Genomic DNA, 21,905 nt, shown 5'->3' on the forward strand with positions numbered 1-21,905 from the left:
CTCAGTTTATGCCACATTGAAGTCACACTGTTTCTCTGAGAGCCTCCAGCATGCTGTTAGAGCTGCTCACTCATTTTTCTTTCCCATTGTCAGGGATAACCTCCAATATATTTACAGATGAGAAAAGGATCCTTCTGGAAAATCCTTCTGCAGCTGAACTGAGAGAGCTAATGGGGCTCCTAGGTTTTTCCTGAGACACCACAAACACCTTCCAGCAGACTGTGCCCATTTGTTTGCTATTGAGGGAAGCCCTTTGGACCCTCAGCTTTCATCCAGGATCTATCTCCTGGTATTTCCAGCTAAGGCTGAAGAGCTGATGTGGAGCAGAGGAGCTCCACTAGGAGCACCCACAATGTTTTTTAAATCACATTGTCCTTAGGAAAGCTTTGCTACTGAGGGCTGGGCTTCAGCTTCAGCCCCGGTGCTAGAGCACAGCCCAAGCACTGCAAGACCACCTTGACAGACAACTGAGCCCTGAGTCATGGTTCCTTCTGGGCTTTCCTTTGCCTCCTGCTGGCAATAGCAGATCCTCACAGATCTGTGGCAGCCCTTATTGATCGTGTGTCAGATCTTTATTGCACTCACCCCAAAGCTATTAGTTGCTCTGGCATAAACTGGAAGAGGCAAAGATGCATGAAGCTGCCTTGCTGACTTTTCTAATAGCTCTTCTTCAAATAAGCTGTTCCTGTAGTACATACAACATTATTAACAGTTTATACTGAGGGCAAACTAGTGTGAGTACTACTAATGCTTCTTGTTTCACCCCGCTTCTTCTGGATCTACCTGTAAATACCCCTATTACACTAAAATTGTAAGGTCTTTGAGCAAAAACCAGTTTTTTATCTGCATTTTCTGTGAGATCACAGACAATAACTAGGTTCGTGCTTCTGCTACCACACAAATATTTTAAGTCCTACTTCCCATGAACAGGCATTCCATTTTCCTTGCTTGTTCCACCTTCCCTAATAACAGAAAAAATAGCAAAGTTCAGCCATTGACCCTCCAAGCTGCAGTTACCAGTGTCATCTCACTGTAACAAGTTTTGAGCATTGAATGACAAAAACTCATTTCCCTTTCCAGCCCTTCCAGCCCTTCTCTCCTCACAGTCCCTTTCCTCCCCAGTTAAACCAGACACTGTGCAGCAAAACCCACTTGTTGAGACAATGCAGACTGGGAGAGCCTGGGAGAGCTGGATGGGCCAGAGGCATCCAGCACTTGTGCCAATTCTGCCTCCATTCCCTGCTTGCAGCAGCACCACATACAAGATTCAGAGGCAGGAAAACAAGCTTTGCTTTCCAGAGGTGCCAGAAACAAAGCCAACCTCAGCCTGTCTGCATAAACCAACAATAAAAACAAAATGCATGAGCACTTGCCAGCTGAAGGAACACAACCCACTTCAAGGTTTGTGCATCAGATTTAGCCCATGTATCTCCAAAATGCAGCAGCAACAGCCACGAAAGGCTATAGCTCAACAGCTCAGGGTGGCCCAGAAAAGGAAGAAAACCTCAGCGTTATATGATTCTCTGTTTTTTATTGCCTCCCTAAATCCTCTGTATTTCCATCAGAGATGGGTCACTGCAGGAAGGGCAGAGATGAGGCAGACCACAGGTGGGAACAGAAGATGCACACAGGCTTCATTTTTACACCCTCCAGTCTCCCAGTGTCAATAGACCAAGGAAAATGAGATAGAACCACAGATTTCAGGTTAAGTGACTCAAATAAATCTACCTAATCTACCAGGAGCTTGCATATTAATCTGAGTTAGCTGTGGCTGAAAAATATGGTTTGAGAATAAAATGGATGGGACCTCCAGAAACACAAACCCAACCACACCAGCAAAGAGGAGTATTCATCAAAAATATCCCACCCCATCACTAGCTGGGTATGAGCAGCTAGATGCATATGATTGCAGCTGGAGACTGCCCATGTGTGACACACCAGCCATAGAACAATACATGTTCTTGAATTAATGTCATCAAATTTTTATTCTTGTCTCTTCAGCACTATGAGCAAAACAGACCCCAGCTCCCAAAATCAGTAGCTCCATCCATGGATTCATGGATCCATGAATTGATAAAAAAGAAGCTGAATTAGCCCTCAAACATGACAGCCTTTAGTTGGTTTATCTTCTCCCCCTGTGAGTGAAAACAGCAGGATTAACAACAGTTTGTGTGTCCACAACTTGCACTGTCATTGAGCCCCACCTCAGGAACAGTGACACCCTCTCAGGAGCAGTGACAAAGCAGAGATGCCTTAAGAAAGTCATTTAATCTGTGGCATAAGTGAAGACAATGCCAGTGAGGATGCCAGCCTTGCAGATGTGTGTTGAACATCATTTAAAGGCCAGTTAGAGGGGAGAGTCTCTCAAGTGATCCCTGACATTTAACTCCCAATGTCTTCCCAAAACAACCATGAAGGGCTTGATCCACAGTTATCAAAGAGCATTTATTAATATTGAACCACTGCTGGTTCTGGAGTGACACCACTCTCTTTTCCAGCACAGATACCATCTTCTCCTACTCACTGGCCCACTTTATTCACACTGTCTTTTTCCCTCTCTGTCCCTTGAGCAAGGAAGGAGCAGTCTGTGGGAACCAGAAAATCCAGCACTATGCTCCTTCCAGTCTTCCCTTGCAGGACGTTTGTCTCTGTGCCATACATGCAAAACACTAATAATGATACTGAAGCACTGAGACTAGTAATTAGTACAGTAAGAACACCTGCTTTCTTGTTAAATTATACTTCACCCAACTGGTAATCACAGTCTTTTTCTGTGTCTTCTTATGTGTTGTATTGCACTAGAATGTACAAATTTGTCCTCAGCTTGGGACAAGGATCCTCTTTTCTCTGTCTGGGCAGTGCAGAGCACAAGGGATGGCTGGGCAGGGTGAACAGCATCACTCTGAGGAGGGCAGGTGTGTCCACACCTCATCAGGAGAAGGCTGGAGACTTTATGGAAGCACTGTGGGGGGACCTAGAAGTACTGGAGGAAGTCTGGGATACTCTGGGAGTACAAAGATGCACAGCCCAAAGGGCTTTCATCTCTGCTTGTCCCTGAAAGTGCTTCTATAACACATATAAATAATTTCTGAGTTAGTAAAGAAAGCACTTGCTACATCCAAACAGGACTAGGGGCTGCAGTGACTGTGTGGTACTACTCTATTTCAAACACACATTCACATTATGTCAGACATAACCTTTGCCATCACATTCACCTCCTATTCATCTGGATTTAACACGACTGCACACTGCTAATAGTGTCCTTATTGTCACTAAAAATTATTTGGGAGCTTAAAAAGGGTGCCATGACATGAAGATTAATCTCAGACTAAAACCCTAATTTTATGGTACATTTGCTGACTCATAGAGAGACCAGTGACTTTCCTCTGCCTCATATTAAAATAAAAAAATATTTTAAAAATTAAAAATAAATTTAAAAAGACCAAACAGACAAACAACAACCAATCTGCAGGGAACATCATGCAAATTATATAAAAGCAATAACAGAGAATTACAAAAGATCTTGCACCTTGATACCATGTTGCAGTGTATGAAATACACTGAAATATTATGAAATACAGAAGTAAAGAAACTGAAACTTACTGAAGAGAAGCGTTGTAGGCCATGAGAACAGAGAACAGCTGAAATCATCACCTCACTATGTGCTTCTCCCAGTCCTGTGAAATCTCAAGTTTGAGAATAAAATTTAGTTTTGAGAATGAAATAGTGGAGCCACCATCCTAAAAATGTTCAAAAATACATCGATGCAGCACCTCATGACATGGTTTAGTGGGCATGGTGGTATTCAGTCAATGAATGATGACCTTGAAGGTCTTTTCCAACCTCAGCGACTGATTCTAAGCTATTCCTCTTTTATCTTACATTTAACATGCCTAGAAGATGCAGCTTCTTGGGTGTCTCTCTTTATTCTTCACACCTTCTTCAGGCTTGGAGCTGACCTACAAGCATGCAGGGGAGAGAGGGAGGTTCACTGTTCCAGGACAGCCCAAATTGCCACAAAGCACACTATCCTAGGATTTCAGCTCTGGGGGCTCAGCTCTGCACTGGAATAACAAACTAAGCTTCCATCTCCCACTCTTTGGGTGTCAGTATAGAACTCACAGCTCTGTGCTGCCAAGAGCAGATGACAATTTTATCATCAAAGCAGTTCTATCCATGCCATGTGCAAAGACAGTGGATCCACCTCAGAAATCACAGCCCCCTGGCTCTCTGCAGAGCAGGAGTAGTGCAAGCAACAAGCAGCTGCTTTCCTGCACTACCTGGGCAAGACTCCTCACTGCTGAGCAGGTCTTGGGCTTGTTCTCAGCACATCCAGAGCACACAGAGGTTCCCTGCCACAGCAACATCAGGTTTCACACTGCAGACACTTTGCAATTAGACAAAAATAGGGAACTTGTCTGAAACAGCTCCTAAAGCACCAGGTGGGCAATGAAGTCATTTTCTCTATAGAAGCAGCACCTTCATTAGGTACTTCTAACGTGTTGACCTACACGAGTAGACTTACTCCCCCTTCTCCTTCTCTTCTACATGTCATAATGAGGTTATTCCTCTTTCCTCTAATTTTTTCAAGTTGGTTTCCAACATCTCCCTTACCTCCTTCTGCAGCTCAGCTGCTGTTTTGTCACCATCACTGGAACTGCTTTGAAAGCTGCTGGCTTCTTCCCTGAGCTATTGCTGTCTTCTATCTTACCTCGCTCTGAAAAACATGGGCTTTATTGCTTATTTTTTCCTCTGCCTTTTTGGTTTTTTTAACCAAGTGGGCTGAAAATCATTATTTTTTTCCCTCTGGACAAGCAGACATCAGACAGGTCCATCTGTTCTCCTTACAGGATCAGTGGCAAAGAGACTGAATGGACACCTAAAACATCCCACTCTTCAAGAGACCTGACAGCTGAAGAAATCATCATACTGCAATTGCTTTTTAAAATAACTGAAGAGATACAGCTAGGTGTTTGTTTTCTGGATACAATAACTTTGACATAGAACCCTTTCCAATAAGAAAAAAAAAATAAAACCAAAACACCACATTCTGGCAATCATTATTTGGCCATCAGTGTAGGAACTACATCTACCAGAAAGATCAGCAACAATTACCGAGCCCAGTCCTTCAAACCTGTTAAATGAAATTTACCTTCTGAATGCACATGGAACCAGGGGGACATCAGCAGAGGTCACCATAAAGTGAGCCTAAAGGGCATCACAAAAAATATTTAGGTACAAGACTGAATCAGAATTCAGCACTGCAGAAAGTTGGTGATCTTGGTTCTTGCATTTGCATGCTTTGAGAAGGGTGTTTCAGACTTTAGACTGCATGGGGTTTTAGCATTTGTCAAAGTCATCTCAAGGCCAAAAAGTTTGGCTTGTTTTATCCTTGTGTCCAGAATACTTCACAAATTATTATCCCCACAAGGCCTTCAACAACATGATTAGGATGAGATTCACCTCAGTGTTTGTAATGTAGATTTCTACATCTAAGCCATGTGTTGAAGCTCCTCTTACAGTCAAGGGACACCTATTTATTTGGCACAGTCTCTGGTAATCGGGGTGTGGTAAATCACTGTCTCATTTACTTCAGGATGAGCTCAAGACCAGCAATGCTCCTGTGGCCACGGTTTACACCAGCATCTGAGGAGACTGAAATGACACATTTAGACATTTACAGGGAAGACATCTACATTTCATCTTAAGCGTCCCAGCACAATTACTGTAACTACTACTACTTCTGTTATGTTACATTATGTTGTTAACAATACAGTTAAGATACAAGTAAATGTCCTTTTCCTGAGTTAATTCATTGCTCATTTGCTTATCTGTTACTAAATTAAAAAAAAAAACAAAAACAAAAACAAAAAAATCAAAAAAAAAGCCCAAGAAAACAACAATCCCCAAATCCAACATATTCCTTGCTATATCCTGCAGTTCTGCTTAATCACCAGCCAAGAATATACAAAACCATTGATTTAGCCCATATTTTGCAGCTAAGATATAGTCTACAGCTGTCTTCTAGAAAATTCTTCAAGTTAGGTTTAAAAATGACAAGTGGAAAATTGATAATTTCTTGTGCTAATTCTTTCAGCTGATATCTGATCTGCTATTAGACCTTATGTATAGACTGAATTTATCTTGCATCACCTTCCAATCATGCTATATCATCATTTATGCCATTAAAAAGCCCTCTAGTAAAACAGAATCTCCATCTCCATAGCCTGGAACAAACACTGATGGAAATCTCAGATTAATGCTAATAAATACATTATCTACTTCAAGTTGCTGGGAAATTAACTCATGGTAGAGTAAGTGAAAACAAGCATTGCCAGTGAAGACAGATTTCCATCTGCTCAAAATCTCTTTTCTTCACTCATCCTAATGATGTTTTCTTTAGAGTTACTGTTTCCAGAAAACTATAAGGTATTATTCCATAACAGCAGATTTTCCCTATGGTGTCCAAAAAAACATTGCTTTGGAGGTGATTATGTCCTCCATTGGTGTCTGGGAGCAATGTTCTTTCTCATCCCATTTGCTGGGGAATGTGGTGACTCAGGCACTCACAGCCCTGGCTATGTGCTCAATTGCTACAGAAAGTTGCTGTCCATTTATTGGCACACCAAAAGCTCCTGTCTTTAATTTCTTGGTTAGCAACACCAGCAGCAAATGGAGCTGCAAACTAGAACATGGTATTATCATCTTGACTCTGGGAGCAACAGCTGCAGCTGTGACACCAGCTGTGCATGAAGTAACATATAGGTCATGAATGATGCTGAGCTCCTGAACCACTTCCTCCTACCACTGAGACCAGGGACAGACATTAGTTCCATTTGTATCCTTTCTGGGAAGATAAATGGGTGTCCACCTCCACTTCTTATTCCCTCTTTCTTGAGAGAACAGCTGAGTCACCACAAGGAAACTGTTACCTCCACAGGTCATCAATAAATCACTCTTTCCCAATACCATCGCCACCCCTGGGCAAAGAGTGATCAGGAACTGTGACTCAGAGGTGTGTGGGCCTGAGTCTCAGCAGCTCTACAAGCTTCTCCTGCAAGGATTTGTTTGTGTAGGGACTCAAAAAGCCTTGCCCTAAGTCACAGGTAGCCTGCTGGAAGGACCTAACCCCTGGATGCCATATTCCCGTCACAAGGAGATTCAGAGATAATTCTTGCATCTAAACTACCTTGCTCCATATGGATAAAGGAATTCTTGATGAGACCTGACTCTGGGGGAATAGAGGCACAGTTTTAATCCTGACATAGATGAACCCAATGTCAAAATCCAAAAAGTTAAAAAAAGAGGGGTAGAAAAGATCAAAAAAGTAAATACAGCTATGTATGAGTAAGAGACAACTTGCATGTCAGCTCCATCAACCTGCTATCAGCACTTAGGCCAAGGGATTTTAAGTCAAATTCAACTCTGCTGTCCCAGTCACTTAATGTAGGAAAGGCAGAGCTGGAGGATCCAGTGATTGGTGCCGTTCTTCAGTAGTGAGGTGACAAATGCCACCAAGAGAAAGGGAAGATGGGATTGCGTGAGGGACAGGGAGAAAGAGATGAGACAGTGAGAAAGAGTTGTAGAGATGAGACTGAATGATTCTTCTGGATGATTAAAAAAATGGTGGAAATAGCAAATTGCAACCTCTGTTAAGAAAAAAAAAAAAGTCACTGGGGAAGACTTTCATCTTCAATGAACTCTACTGATCAATGAAAACTACACACAGCATTTCCTGGAGTCAGTACTCCGAAGACAGACAACACTGGTTTGGGTTAGCCTAGAGACACACAACTCCCTTTGTAGCTAAATATGAACACTGATTGCTCTGCAGTGGGCTGACCTGGCCAGCATCTCTGTCTAGATGTTACACCTCACTTCTGTCTGTGCACACTGAGGAGTAAATGGAGTGGGGAGAGAGAAAACTCTCCGAAAACTCTGGGCCCAGAAGTCTGCACGTTTTGTGAAATACATTAAACAACATATTCTGCAAAGAGCAACCAAATTTATTGTTCCCCAAATATAATGGAGTTCAAACCTTGGAGATGCACAAAACTCAACTGGATAGAGCCCCAAACAACCTGATTTGAGTTTAAAGTTAACCTTGCTCTGTGAACAGGACTGGAGACCTCTAAAACATTCCATTTTAAAAGGTTTTATGATTTCAGTTGTCAACTCCCCCTACAGCCCCAATATCAAATATGACCTACACCAAGAAATATAAAGAAAGACAGCCCTTCGCTTGCACAACTTCCCCAGTTTATCTGCACTGGATTTGTCACCCAGTTAACTGGATTTATGAGGAAGGGAAAAATTCTCTCTCATTTTTGAGGAGCAAGGAGGGAAGGAAAGCCTCCATGTTTGAATAAACCAGCCCCCAACATGAAGGAAACAAGCTGTGACCACCACAGAGTGAACACTGGCAGCTCTGGGATAGGTTGGTGCTCACTTGGTATTCTGCCAAGGGATCATCTCTCCTATTTACCTCACTCCTCAAGCTGTCTTACACTACTGTGAGGACAAGTGTGTTGTGTGCAAGTCTTTGATCCTGGCCTCTGGTACAAGCAGAATATCCATAAAGATAAAAATATTTTATATTGGATCCAGAACAAGCTTGTGGTGCAGCAGCCAAATCCAATTGTTCCTCTGACTGTAATAGATCTACTCTACATTTGCACTGACTTGACTAAAAGCAGTTGCTGGCTCAGTATTTCTGCAAAAACAAGCAAAACACAAACTAGCAGCTGTTAAAGGAATACATCACCACCCAAATACACTTCTTTATATCCGGGCATTTGCATGCATTCAGATTTCATACAGTTTTTCAATGATTTTCAACATTAGGTCCAATTATGCTGGTGTCCTGCTTCAGCTGGTGTATGAAAGTGAACATGCCCTTGAAAATACTGAGTGGTGCTTACATATCTGCAAAATCTCCAATTTAATACAGAACACTGTAGCACTTAAAAAATTGTCTGGGCCCATGAATGACCCTCATGATCACCCTCATCCACATCAGGTTATTTGAACTGACCTTGTTACAGGCTTTAAAAAGACAATGTTCAAGCCACCCTCAAAATGTCTTCTGATCCCCAAAAAAACCCTAGAAAACAGCAATGCCTGTTCATTGATTTTTGGAGGTAATTTTGAGTGATGTAGTCAAGAAGACCAATGCAAATGGACAGAAATTCAGGAATAGGAAGGAGGAGGACTGATGCTGGCAAACTGCCAGCACAGAAGCTTCTGTGCCCAGGTAAACACAAGAGACAAAGGGAAAAAACAGTCAATCACAGCCTTGGATTTGAAGCCCACTGCAACAGGTAGATATGTCTGGGTTTGAATGTGACCTCAAGATCAACTGCAATTACCATCAGAAATCAAAAGCAAATTTATGTCAGAGCTCAGGGAGATAAAGCCCAAGGCAAAACAGAAAACAAAAGGAAGGTGGAAAGTTCAATTCAAAAATCCCAACTAGAGAAAACTATTGAAATGTTATTTTCTTTGGCAGAATGTCAAGGATGAATGTAGGCTTGTCATAGGATAGGATACTAAGTAGCAACATATATAAAGCTCTTGAGGAAAGAGAATTATAAGTGAGCCTAATCCTAATAAAAGTCTATGTAATAATAAGAATAATATTCCTCTTGTCTTTAGAGGTATAACTCATTTGTCTAAACATGTCTTTTACTGCAGACATTTACCAAAGATCAACTCCTGCTAGACAAGGGAGAGTTACTCAGTGGAGCTGAAGCTGTGATTTATCTCCATGTAAAGCAGACTTCCACATCTGGCTGGATGAATTCCACCCTAAATTCTATTGATTGTATTGACTAAATCTCCACTGACTATAAAGAGAAGCTAAATACCTACTGCACACACAGAACCCTACATGAACATATTTACATTTAGCTGTCCTAATGTGGCTTTGATCCTTGCCCCTCAGGTCAGGCAGAAAGTTTCACATTCCTCCGGTGTTTTCACTGCAAATACCTAAATTTAAATTAGATCCATGAGGTCTCCTTTGTAGTCAGGGAAGAGTTTTAGGCGCTGCAAGATGTGATTAATCTCACCCATTTTAAAATTGTCTTTAGAATGAGATTAATTGAACTCCAGAAATTTCCATTTCCTGTTTTTTTCCAGCAGCAATAAAAGAATTCCAGACAGGTACCTCAGATAATGTGCTAGATGGATGGATCCCATTGTGGAAAGACTGACACTCAAGCCCTGAGGAAGAGCAAGGAAATGCAACTTGTGGAAGTAATTTAACACTGAAGAGAGAAGTGTATTTGACACTGTACTATGTGATAGCACCATATTCTGAGAGGAGGAACTGTGATGAGCCTCTGCCAGATCCCATCTCTGCACCCAGGACCTGACAAGGAAATGGAGGAACATCTACAATAATGAGTGAAACACTATCAGGAGAAATAGCAAAATATCAGCATCCACACAACTAGGAATATCTTCACATTTTACACAAGAAGCTTGTTAATGAATGATCAGTGGGCTCTTCCTCCTGGATTTCTATCACAAAAATGTATTTTTTTTGTTAATATGCCAAGATGTGGGGGTGAAGTGTTGAAACCTCCATGGGAGGGAGTTTGATCAGCACAAGCAGTGTTGAAACAGAATAAGGCAAAAGCCATGGCAAAGTCCCATGAACAGGAAGGAGAAAAGATGTAGAATGTAAAATATGGTATTGAACACACACCTAGGGTGAAACCTTTATTATTTCAGTGGGGTAGGATTTCTTGGGCCTTTGTCTAAATGAAAGATCTTATCACAGGGGTAATGGTTTGAAACTAAGAGCATCAACTTAGACTAAATGTAAGGAAGATTCTTTTTACAATGAAGATGATAAAACACCGGTACAGGTTGCCCAGAGAGGTGGTGGATGCCCCATCCCCAGAAACATTCAAGGCCAGGTTGGATGGGGCTTTGAGCAACCTGCTGAAACTGAAGGTGTTCTTGCCCACAGCAGTGAGGTTGAACTAGACCTTTAAAGATCACCTCCAACTTAAATTATTTTGAGATTCTATCCCAAAAAGTGGCTTTTTGCACGGACCCAAAAGGATAACCTAGAAGTGGTAAGATCTCACATATAAGAATGACACTTGTTCTAGCCCAAAGATGCTCGTCCCAGCTCTCTGTTCCCAAGGCCAGCTGGCATGAGTGGTGTCCCCACCACTGACCTCACCTGCCTCCAAGGCAGGGAGCCCCACCCAGACTCCTGCTGGGGTGGTGCCAGGTCTGTGGCAGCACCTGATCTGTGCCCAGTCACCTCAGAACAGAACCACCACCCAGCAGTGTCCTGCTGCCAGTCAGAGCCTGTCGCTGCTTGGGAACACGCCTGGCACACTTTGACATTAGCCAAGACAAGGCTAATGACTGCTCTGAGCATGGGCAAAGCTGCTGGCACAGCTGCAGAGCAAGGCTGGTCCTGGGCTGCATCTGCTGCCAGGGCACAGAAGTGTCTGAGGTGTGATCAGGGAGCCTCAGCTGTGTGCACTGAAATCCTCCCAGCACCTCTCACAGGAGCAGCAGTGTTAGCAAAGGTAGAAGAGCAAATTCCAGTTTGTGTAATTACCTTCCTAAACTAATTCCCCTGCAATTTCAATCAGCTGCTCTTGACATTCCCTCCTCAGGGTGTAATCCCTCCTCATAAACACTCTGAGCCTGCAGGGAGAGGCATGCACAGAGTGAAGATAAGCAGAGCTGACTCTGCACTGCTGAGAACTGGTGGGCAGCTCCCCACCAGGAGCGTTGGGGATTTCAATATCAGTCCCTCAACAGCTGCACTTGCTTCTCTTCCATCCCCACTGAAAGCAAAAAATTTTACACTCTGAATTTACAGTCAGTGGGGAATGTCTTGTAAAGAGTCTTCTGGTTAAAGATTAACATCTCTTGTCACTGACCTAAAGTTAGGTACAGCCCAACTCTAATGGCTCCTATAAAACATAGAAGAGCTAAGACCTGGATTGTTTGGGATATTTAAGCTTTCAGCATTGCTTTATCTCTACTCCAGTGGTGGATGGTGCCAGGAACAATTAATTATTTTGTTGTTTGAGATACACACCATGTCAAAAGCATGAAAAAGAGGAGATGGAGAGATAACAATTAAAAGCATATCACAGAACTAAATAGATAAAAATAGCCTGAAACTCAGGTTTGAACAAAAAGAAATGAGGAAATATTTGCAGTTTTGACACAGGTGTAATATCTCATAAAATCTTTGGTTTGGTATTAATTCAGATGGCTGGGAGAAACTATGTGACATTAAAAACTGCATCCAGAGCTATAAACAAAACCCTAAAAAATTACATTGTATTAACCAGGAAGCGGGAAAGTTATTATTTAATGAAATGATGAATGGTGTTTGTTAGTTCTGGCCTTACTAACTGTTTCCTTAATGATCTAGAAAAAGAACTAAACTGAATATTAGCAAAACTTTGAGGTACTAATCTAGCAGGTGATCAAAACACTAGTGAGGACAGAATAAATTAAATATAAAAGCACTTGAGATTAAAAAAAAAAAAACACCACTGGAGAGTCAACATGGCAATCACAAACTAACACAGGTTGCCAAAGGAGTGCAAAACACACTCATGCTGCTCTCAGCCACAGCTCTGAAAATACGGAGACAAGTGAGATCCAAGTATCCATGAAATGAAATAAAGTGTGGAAAGTCAAAGGAAGTAAAAGACAGCAGCAAACCAGAGAGGATGAGGATTCCTCCTCTGTCACTGCCATACACTGGATCTCTGCAGCTCCACCACCATGTGCCAGCAACTGAGAAAAATTAAAGCAGGAAAGACTTTGGCAAGATTAATCACAAGGCAGAGGGGAGTCAGAGCAAAAGCCATCTCAAGAGACACCCAGATGTGTCTCATCTCAGGGTCTCAGCATCTCTCCAACTGAGATATAGCAGAGAGATTGGTGTAATATTTAGAGATATTACACCTTCACTTCTGCAGGGTTTGCACCACTAACAAGGACAAGGTGGTGTCCTGGTGACTACAACCAGAGGTGGTCATTAAGCTGTGGGGAGGCTGAAAATGGGTGATGGATCCTGTGAAGAACTTGACCTTAGGAGGATCCCACCAGGCCTGAGTGGAACAATGAGCTGGTTGTACAGAGGAAGATGATGGTACCTCATGCTGCTTTCCACCAAATCCCAGTCACACTCTTCTGCTCTGGATTACCTCAGTGCCACCTTGGATAGGTTCCTCCTGACTTCAGTGGGATCTTTCATTTGCTCCAAGTTAAAAACACATTTATGCAATTTGCTCACTTAAGACTGGGAAAGGCAGTTTACAGATTTCCAGACTGGAAGTTCTCCAAAAGTGCCTTTTTCCAAGTAGGTTACCAAAACCTAAATATCTCAGGGCATGTCCCTCTCCACAGAAAATGCTAAGTTTCCCAGCTACCATCCTAAGACAGAAGACAGAATACGCTTAACAGCTCTTGTGGAGCTTATTCCCTGCAAAGCTATTAATATTTAAGTTATCCCTTTTAGTACAGTATCTGCCAGAAGCAATAGCAGATGCATGGGTCCATTCTTTCTGTAAAGTTTCATGCACAAGAGAGTATGGGATTCTTAAATACAAAAAGGGAATATAATGTTATTAAACACAAGAATAAACATTATCATTTATTTATACCATGCAAGGCTGATCATGGTAGTACCCAGCCACCTGGCTGTGTCTAAGGTCACCAGTTTTTAAGTTTATAAACAACATATAAATTATCTTAATGCTTACTTGATCAATTTTGATCAGAAAGTTTCTTCCAGGTATTAAATCAAATTCCTCAAGTTCAGACCTTGTCCTTGAATATGCATGCCATTGTATGACCTTCCACATGCATCTCAATGCCACAAAGGACTTCTTGACAGTCAAGGTACACAGAATTATGTTCTACATACGTGCACAGGTTTGCATGTTGGGTGAGCTATAAATAAAAATGAATATGAGGGCTATCCAAAAAAAAAAAAGAAATGTGCTGATTGAGTGGATTCTGAGGTGACCTTTGGGAGAAGTAGGAACAGCTGGGGCACCTTCATGTTCACCTGCACACAAAAACACACAGTGATATATGACTGGCATTATATGTATGTATTGTTTTTGTTTAATCCAGCTATTAATACACATAGACTTCAGTTACTATTTATTTCCATTAAATTTGTTTTGAGTGCTCCTACATTTTACAGCAAAATGAGCAAAACAGGCATAGAAAGACTCTCCATGCTCATTTTTGTACCCTTTCCCCAATCTCTCTTTCAGATTACAACAAGAAGTAAAGCTCAGGTGTCCTCTGCAGCCAGCAGCTGTCCCAAGCAGTGCACAGACCCTGCTGTGCCCCACCATGATCCATTGTTTGCAACAATGAACAAACAGAGGCATGTGAAGAGGCTGGGATGGCTTTTATGAAGAGTGATACCTCTGACCAGAGTCCAGGCTGAAGATGCTGAGATAAATCTAGTCCTGGGCTTTCCCACTGACAGCATCTCCAGAGCTGCTGGGGTGGCACAGAGATGCTGCTGCTCCTCACACCAAGTGTCCCAAAAGAGAAGAAAAATGTGATTTTCTGGCTGCTGCAGAGGCTTTGCTATATCATTGCTTGATTAACTGATTGAATTTGGGACTGTTCAGTTTTATAGACCTAACACCAGGGACTATGACTCCTGTTTGAGGAGCTATTCCTCAGCTGGGCTGGCAGCATTGAAAGACCAACTGCTGAGTGTTTGCTGGCACTGGCAGCACTCCTTTCCCCCAAAATGCTGGACACCATGGATTCCTCTGCCCATCCAGACGTGGCTGGTCTGAGCTGGGGAGTGAACTTGCAGCAGGGTGCTCAGGGACCTGCAGGGGGACACTGAGGCACACCCTGTGCACCATGCAGCCCTGTACCTGCAGCTCCCACGAGCCACGGCAGTACAGAAACTTGGCAAGTGGCAGGGCAGCCATGGCAACATCGAATACAGGGCACACCAATCCAGCCTGGGGGTACCCACTGTGGGGTGGGTCTTGCTCTGAGCACTGATGCCCAAGCACAAAGATTTGAGGCTGAAGGTGAACATTTATTCCCACCAAAGGGCTTGGTCCATGATTTCAAAGGAAGTTTGGATGTTTAAGCAAGCACTGGGCACCTGTGAGCTGCTGAAGGGATTCCAGAGCTGCAGCTGGGGATCACCACTCATTACCCAGGCAGTGGCTTCCCCAGGCTGTGCTACCCCTTGTCATTCCCCCCAGCAGATCCCAGCTTTCCTCTGTCATGCCAGCTGATGCCAGCAGCTGAGCTACAGTCACATCCCCCCAACCACACACAATGCCAGGGCGGCTCCACAAGCCTCGGTGGAGCTGCAGGAGCAGAGGTGTGTGGTTAGGTCTCCAATGACTAAAACTTCATTAGTTTTTACAAAGCATACTGCAGAATATTTATCCATGCATTATGATGAATTAGCATAAATAATTAAAGCAGAGCTCATATTGGCACACACATAAGCAAAGGGCACTCGCTAATGGACCAGGCTGACTCTGCTGCTCTAGGGACTCACTTAGATACAAGTTCATGCCAAAAAAGCCAAGAAAGGATTCATAGTTGTCCCTCTTTTTACCCCAAACCTGCTCCCATCTCCCTCCAGATGGCTCACAGAGTCTGGAGGGTGACCACATCTTGTGGAGCATCTCCTGAAGGGTGAAGAGGAAAATAATAGAAAGCCTCCAGACCTTCAACCTGTTCCCCAAATCCCATGACACACTTTCCTGCAAACAGCCCACCTACAGCCAGTCATGCAAGAGGTGCTTGCCGGTGCTTCCCAGAAACGCTGCTGCTTTGATGGATCGTGTGACTCTGCCTCCTCTTTTATTCCAGGTACTGAAAGAAGATTGCATGGCAAACAGAGAAGGTTTCTCTCATGCTCCCCATGGCTTCCCCCTGACATCAGCAGGTACATCGCAGTGATCTACACCAGCAGAGTGCAGGTGATATTGCAGACTTCCCCAAAAAGAAATATATCATCCCAAATCTTTACCTAGTCTTTTTTTCCATTAAAGTAAAGGCTGTAGTTGTCTCAGAAGATGATATGAAAATGAGAATATCTCCTAGTTACCTCTCCTTCATCCTCTCTTAAAGTCAGGTTAAAAATTTTCCACAAATTGCAATTCCAAACAATCTGTATTATATTACCTTTCTGTACTCTGTTCTTTACCCACCAAATATTATGTGCTTATGACTAAAAACAACACTGGAAAAATAAAAATTAAACTTGTTTCAATTTTTCATTCTACTCATTAAAGCTTCTGTGCATAAATAAAGCATTTGGATGGTTTGTGGAGGCGGGCAGGTCTTTAGTCTGTCTCCCTGGCCACAGCACATATCCCACGAGGCACAACTGCAGGGGTTTCCTACAATATATTGCACTGCCTAACACAAAGGGAAATACAGAACATCCTGGGAACAACAGCTGTACCTACAGTGACATGAGCTCAGAAAAGAACAGGGATAGGCTGTAGCCTGACCTGCAACCCCCAAGAGACATTTACAAATGAAATATCTCAAAAATATCTCAAAATCTCAGGTTATTTTATTTTATTTTTTACTGAAAATATTCAGCTAGAGTTTAGCTTTACAGACATGAAATTTTTCATGGGAAAATATTTTTTTCTTACCAAGTAGGACCACTAAGACATTGCCATATTGCCAAGAACACCATGAACTCTGGTGACCCAACAAAGGGGAACATCATGAGGGACAACTAAATCTTTTGTCTAGTAGAGCTACTAGAGAACCAATGTTTTCAGATGGTAAAGGAAACAGAGCTGGCTTCTTTAGGGACCAAATCCCCTAGGACAAGCTTAGATAAATTCACTTGTACAGAAGAAAGAAGAAGGAAGGATCACAAGGAAAGTATCTGACAACACTTTCTCTTAATTACTGCCAGTGAAAGCTGAATGCTGAAATTGCCATCAGGAATTACTCCCTTTCTCAACTGCACCTCTGTCCCTAGGGCTTGGCAGGGCCTGATCCCATTTATGAGCTCTCCCTGAATTACTTCCTTCGACTGAATCATTTCAGAGCACCCAATGCCAGCTAAAGCCAGCCTTTATGAGAGGCAGAGCTGGAGCCTCATTTATGTGCACATTACAGCAGTGAGATCCACTCAGGATGCTGAGCCCTCTGCAGCCACTTGTGCATCTCTGTATGCTTTAACGAGATCCCATTTGTACCACTCTTTCAAAAGTTGTGGCATCCAAAGCTTTCACACAGACCTTGTCAAAGCCCCTTCCTGCCCTCACACACCACCCCCAGCATGTATTGAAAAGTTGCAACCCTCTTGCATCAGCAGCTACCTGCCTCCCAAACCCTGGGATATACGCAATACTGGAGTGCTTTGCATCATCTCTTTGTCAAACACCTCTGAATGCTTGGATCTGTAAAGAATTCATCACATCCAGACATCCTGAAATCCCTTTTGGCCCTCAGCTGTTTATTCTCTAGTTATTTGTATATGACCACAACAATTCTTATTGGTTAATTTTGGGTGCATGGCACTTACTGCAAAGATACTCAGAAGATGAGACAAATTGTGATATGCCGTTAAGATAAACATAAATGGGACTTTCCTTAAAAATTAAAACAGGATCAAATTTGCAGATTTTATGGGAAGACTGGCAATCTCTCACCTTCCCAAGGAAAAGTGTAAACTGTTCTAGTGTGAAAAGAAGCACTGGGAGACTGCTGGGATGGTACTACACCGTGTCACAGCAGCACCTTCAAATGAGAGAGACTCCTTTAAAGAAGGAAAAAAGGTTAAAAGACAATTCATTTGAAGGCAAGAATAAAGACTTTGGGTATCCACTTCGATGCCTCTTCCCCACAGCTCCTGCTCTCAGGCAGGTATTCCTTCTCCAGTGGCAGGAACAAGCTCTGAAGCCTGTCAGCCAGATCTCAGCACACTCTTCCATCACTCTCAGCAGATTCCTTTTGTAGGGTTGGATCCTACAGTGAGGTAAGACCCCACAGCTTCAACCGAGTTCAGAGGGAGCTGAGACTGAACAGAAACTCCGTGGGGCCAACTTGGACAGCAAGATCCTCTGGATATCCTGGGCAGGGATGGAGTGTCTGTGCTGGGCTGACAGACTTGTGCATTTTACTTCCTTTACGGACAAGGACTTCTAGAAGTGTTTTGTTTTGTTTAATTTTCATTAATATTGAATTTGTCACTGATGGTTTTCACGAGGCTGTTACTGACTTTTGTGAGTCAGGCTGACATTTCAGTTTTGCAGGACTGAGTATTCATCAAAGAAAAGTTGACCACACAGTGTCAGGTCCACTCCTAAGAAGGATCAAACCTTACAAACATCATGATTTTTTTCCCATTCTGTGATCCATATTGCATAAGTATCTTAAGGTCAACCACACATCTAGAGAGTTATCTAAAATGAATGCTGTAATTTGGAAATTTTTATACTACTGCAAATAATTGTCAATTATTTTATTCAATTAAATGAATTCAATATTCAATTATATTACTGTCAATTGTCTGAATCTCTTAGCTCACCTGAGCCTCTCCAGACACATCCACTGTCCTATTGCCTATATCCAGACATGAGCCTGTACACAGCTTTGACCCAGCTGCCACAGAGGGGTGCAAACTGCTTGGAATGCTGTGCTGTGTGCTAAAACCTCACTGATGTGTGTGGGCTGACCAAGGCAGGATGAAAGGGCTGACCAAGGCAGGATGAAAGGGCTGCCCCTCTGCCCAGTTGTCACTTTCCTCAGGACATTATGCAATACTGAACACAACAGCAAGCTCCAGACCAAAGAGCCTTCCCAGCAAAACGCACTTCAAGTGCTGTCCCTCCCTGCTTGCTAGCACGAGTTTTCCTATGGCAAAAAGAGGTGAAAGAACCAAAAAAGTGTGACACCATCCAGTTTCCACAGTTTCAGATTTTAAGCACCTGAGTCCCAAGATGTACTTGATGAATAAACAACATCAACTGAAAAGAGGGGAGCAAGCAGTGAATGAGTGGTACACAAGCAGCATTCTAGTAGTTGCCTTTTAATCCTTGCTCAGGGCTAAAACACTGTGAACATCAATAAAAATGTGCCTGAAGGTAAAATCACAGCCCTACATTGAAGTTGTTTATTTGCAGGTGCAAGGACTATGCCAATGATCAGTACTTCCTGAGATCCAGGCTCACAACCCATGCAGCCTAGAGAGCTTTGTCTTTGGCAAATAAACCAATTTCAAAAATCACTGCTTAAATCCTCTGTCACATAAAACTCTGAACACCTTACAGTGCCAAAGAAAAACAGTACCACCGTGATCACTGAAAAACCCCTGGGTTTTCAAGCACGTTCACAACACTAAAGCACACATTTATTTTAATACGACTCTGCCAACTCCATTCTGTGACGTTCACAGAATGATCTTTTTGATATTCTTTATGACAACTTAAGTCAACAGAATTTTTAGGGATGCAAACCAGTTGTCATTCTCTTGACTTGTCACCTATGGGCCATAAAACGAGTTTATTTCCTCTCGGTTCACTTGTGGTCAGTGTAACTTTCTGGCTGACAGCGCTGCAGTGCTCGGGTTTCATGCACTGCGGGGTGATGCTTATCGGACCGAAACCCGATGGTTCTCACTTGACGCTTTCAGCTACGGAAGGAATCGGTTCACTCGCGGTCTGCAACAGCGAGTTGAACCTCACGCTCCGGGTTGAGCTGAACTGGCCGCGTTCCCCTGAAGCACTTCGAGCCTTAAAACCGCTCAGAGCTTGGTTTTCCTGGCATCCCTCCTCCAGTGCCTCAGACACACAGACTCGGGAATGCCACTCCAAGGCAACGTGGAGGTACGGGCAAGACAGAAACAGAGTTAAAAAGCAGCTGCTCCTTTTGGAAAACCCGACGACATGAGAGCAATAAAGCCGCTCAGCAGCACGCCCCGTACCAGACCCTTGCTCCACACACAGCCGGCGCCCGAGCGAGCCCCCGGAGCGCCTGACACCGGGAATGATAAAGCAAAACGGCGGCCCCGGGCGCAGCCCCCCGGGGCAGCCCCGGACGCGCCCCGGGAGCCGCGCTCCGCGCTCCGCGTACTCACACGAAGGCGTGATAGAGCAGCGCCCAGCCGCGGGGTCGTTCCAGGGCGTCGTAGATCAAAGTTTGGATGCGGCGGTACCTGGCGTGGTTCCGCTTCACCGGGCGGCTCAGGGGGGTCTTCGCCAGCAGCCCCAGTCCCGGCGGGCTCCGCTTGCCGCCCTCCTCCTTCCCGCCGCCCTCCAGCAGCAGCGTCCCGTCGCGGTCGCCGCCGGTGCCCAGGGCCAGCGAGCCCTGCTCGGGGTCGCCGCCCGCCGCCGCTCGCCGCCCCGCGGCCGCCGCCGCCCCGCCGGCCGCGCTACCGCCCGCCGCGCCGCGCCGCGCCTTCAGCCCCATGGTCGCCGGCGGGCCCCGGAGGCGAGCTGCAGATCGGCGGCGACAGCCCCGGGAGCCCCAGGGCCATGATCCGAGCTCGCCGTCCCTCCCCCCAAAATGACTTCTCTATATATTTATATATATATTCATCTGTGAATGTATGTGTGTATATATATATATGTATACATATATATATATGTCTGGAGGGAGGGGGTAAGAAGCGGTGGGCAGGGGGAGGCGGTCACATCCCCGTCAGGTCACCCCCGCCGGCGGGCAGGCGAGCGGCGCGCACCTGGGCCGGCGCGAGGGAGGGGAATCATCGCGGAGTTTATTTACCAGCCCGATGCCCGAGCCCCTGCTTCCCCCCCCACACCCCCCACCCCGCCTCCTCTTCCTCCTCCTCCTCCCAGCTCCTGCCTCCCCCCAGCCCTCACGTTAGGGAGTGGCCCATTGTATGCAGCCAGCAAATAGCCGGGCGCCCGCCCCCCGCTCCCCCAGCCCCGGCTGTCGAGTCATCCACGGTGTGGGGGACCCCGGCACCGGCCCCCCGCCACGGCACTGGCCTCCCCTTGTCCCCCCACCCCCCGGGTGCCACCCCCCGGCAGCCGCCGCTGGGGCCGCCGGCGCCGAGCGGGGAGATCCCGGCAGCCGGCGGAAGGGGAGACCCCGCTCGGCTCCCGGGGATCCCCCTGCAGCATCACAGCCCCCCTCCCCCGCTGCGGCTGGAGGGAGGGAGAGGAGGGGAGGGCATTCCCGGCCCCCGGCGGGGGGCTGCTCCCACCGCCGAAGCAGGAAGGAGCGGAGGAGGGGGATGAAGGATGCCGGGAGAGGCGGCGAGTGGGCGGCTGGAGGCGCTGGCTGCGCTGCGGATCGCTGCGAGCCGAGCCGGAGCGTCCGCCCGCCGGCCGGGGCCGGGGGCAGCGCCTTGTGCGCGGCTCTCCCGGGAGATGCGGCTCCGCGCCCGCCCGGGCGGCTCCTGCCGGGAGCGGCGCCGGTCGAGCCCCGCTGCGGAGCCGGGGCCGCCCGAGAACTGCCCTCGCTCCGCTCTGCCGTGTGAACCGCGCCCTGGGCCGCTCCTCGGACCCAAAACCTGATCACGGGATGTGATCAGCAGCCGCGGACCCTTTTCCTTTCCGTTTCTTGCCTGTAAGGAAGAGGGGAAGAGACAAGCTTTTGTGTGCCTTGCACCTTTGGTGCCCTCGGATTTCTTCCACAATGCGCTAAGAAGCATCCCCTCTGAGCGCTGCTGTCGTGTAAAAACCTGCCTTCAGGGCTGGGCGTTCGCATAGCTACACCTTGGGAGGACAGAAGCGGTCTAAAGATAAAATTAAATGCAATAAAATGAAATAAATTATAAAATGGACTAGAAAAGTATACGTAAGATAAAAAATAAAATAAATTTTTGAAATAAAATTTAAAAATAAAATAAAATAAAATAAAATAAAATAAAATAAAATAAAATAAAATAAAATAATAAAAATTAA

At 45.0% G+C, this 21,905-nt stretch overlaps 1 protein-coding gene across 2 annotated transcripts in view; it reads right to left on the reverse strand.

The window, feature by feature from the left end:
* KCNQ3 (potassium voltage-gated channel subfamily Q member 3) overlaps positions 1–20,791 on the reverse strand; it is a 197,789-nt gene extending 176,998 nt beyond the window's left edge. Inside the window, exon 1 of one of the 2 annotated variants that reach the window (XM_031504106.2) lies at positions 20,111–20,791. In XM_031504106.2, coding sequence (XP_031359966.1) covers positions 20,111–20,442 — 332 coding nt within the window. In that variant the 5' untranslated portion in view covers positions 20,443–20,791. The remainder of the gene's footprint in view (positions 1–20,110) is intronic. The other variant, XM_021542366.3, reaches the window with a different exon arrangement.
* Positions 20,792–21,905: the final 1,114 nt, after the last annotated feature.

This window comes from Lonchura striata, chromosome 2 (genome assembly GCF_050655825.1).
Source record: "Lonchura striata isolate lonStrDom1 chromosome 2, ASM5065582v1, whole genome shotgun sequence".
Lineage (NCBI taxonomy): Eukaryota > Metazoa > Chordata > Aves > Passeriformes > Estrildidae > Lonchura > Lonchura striata.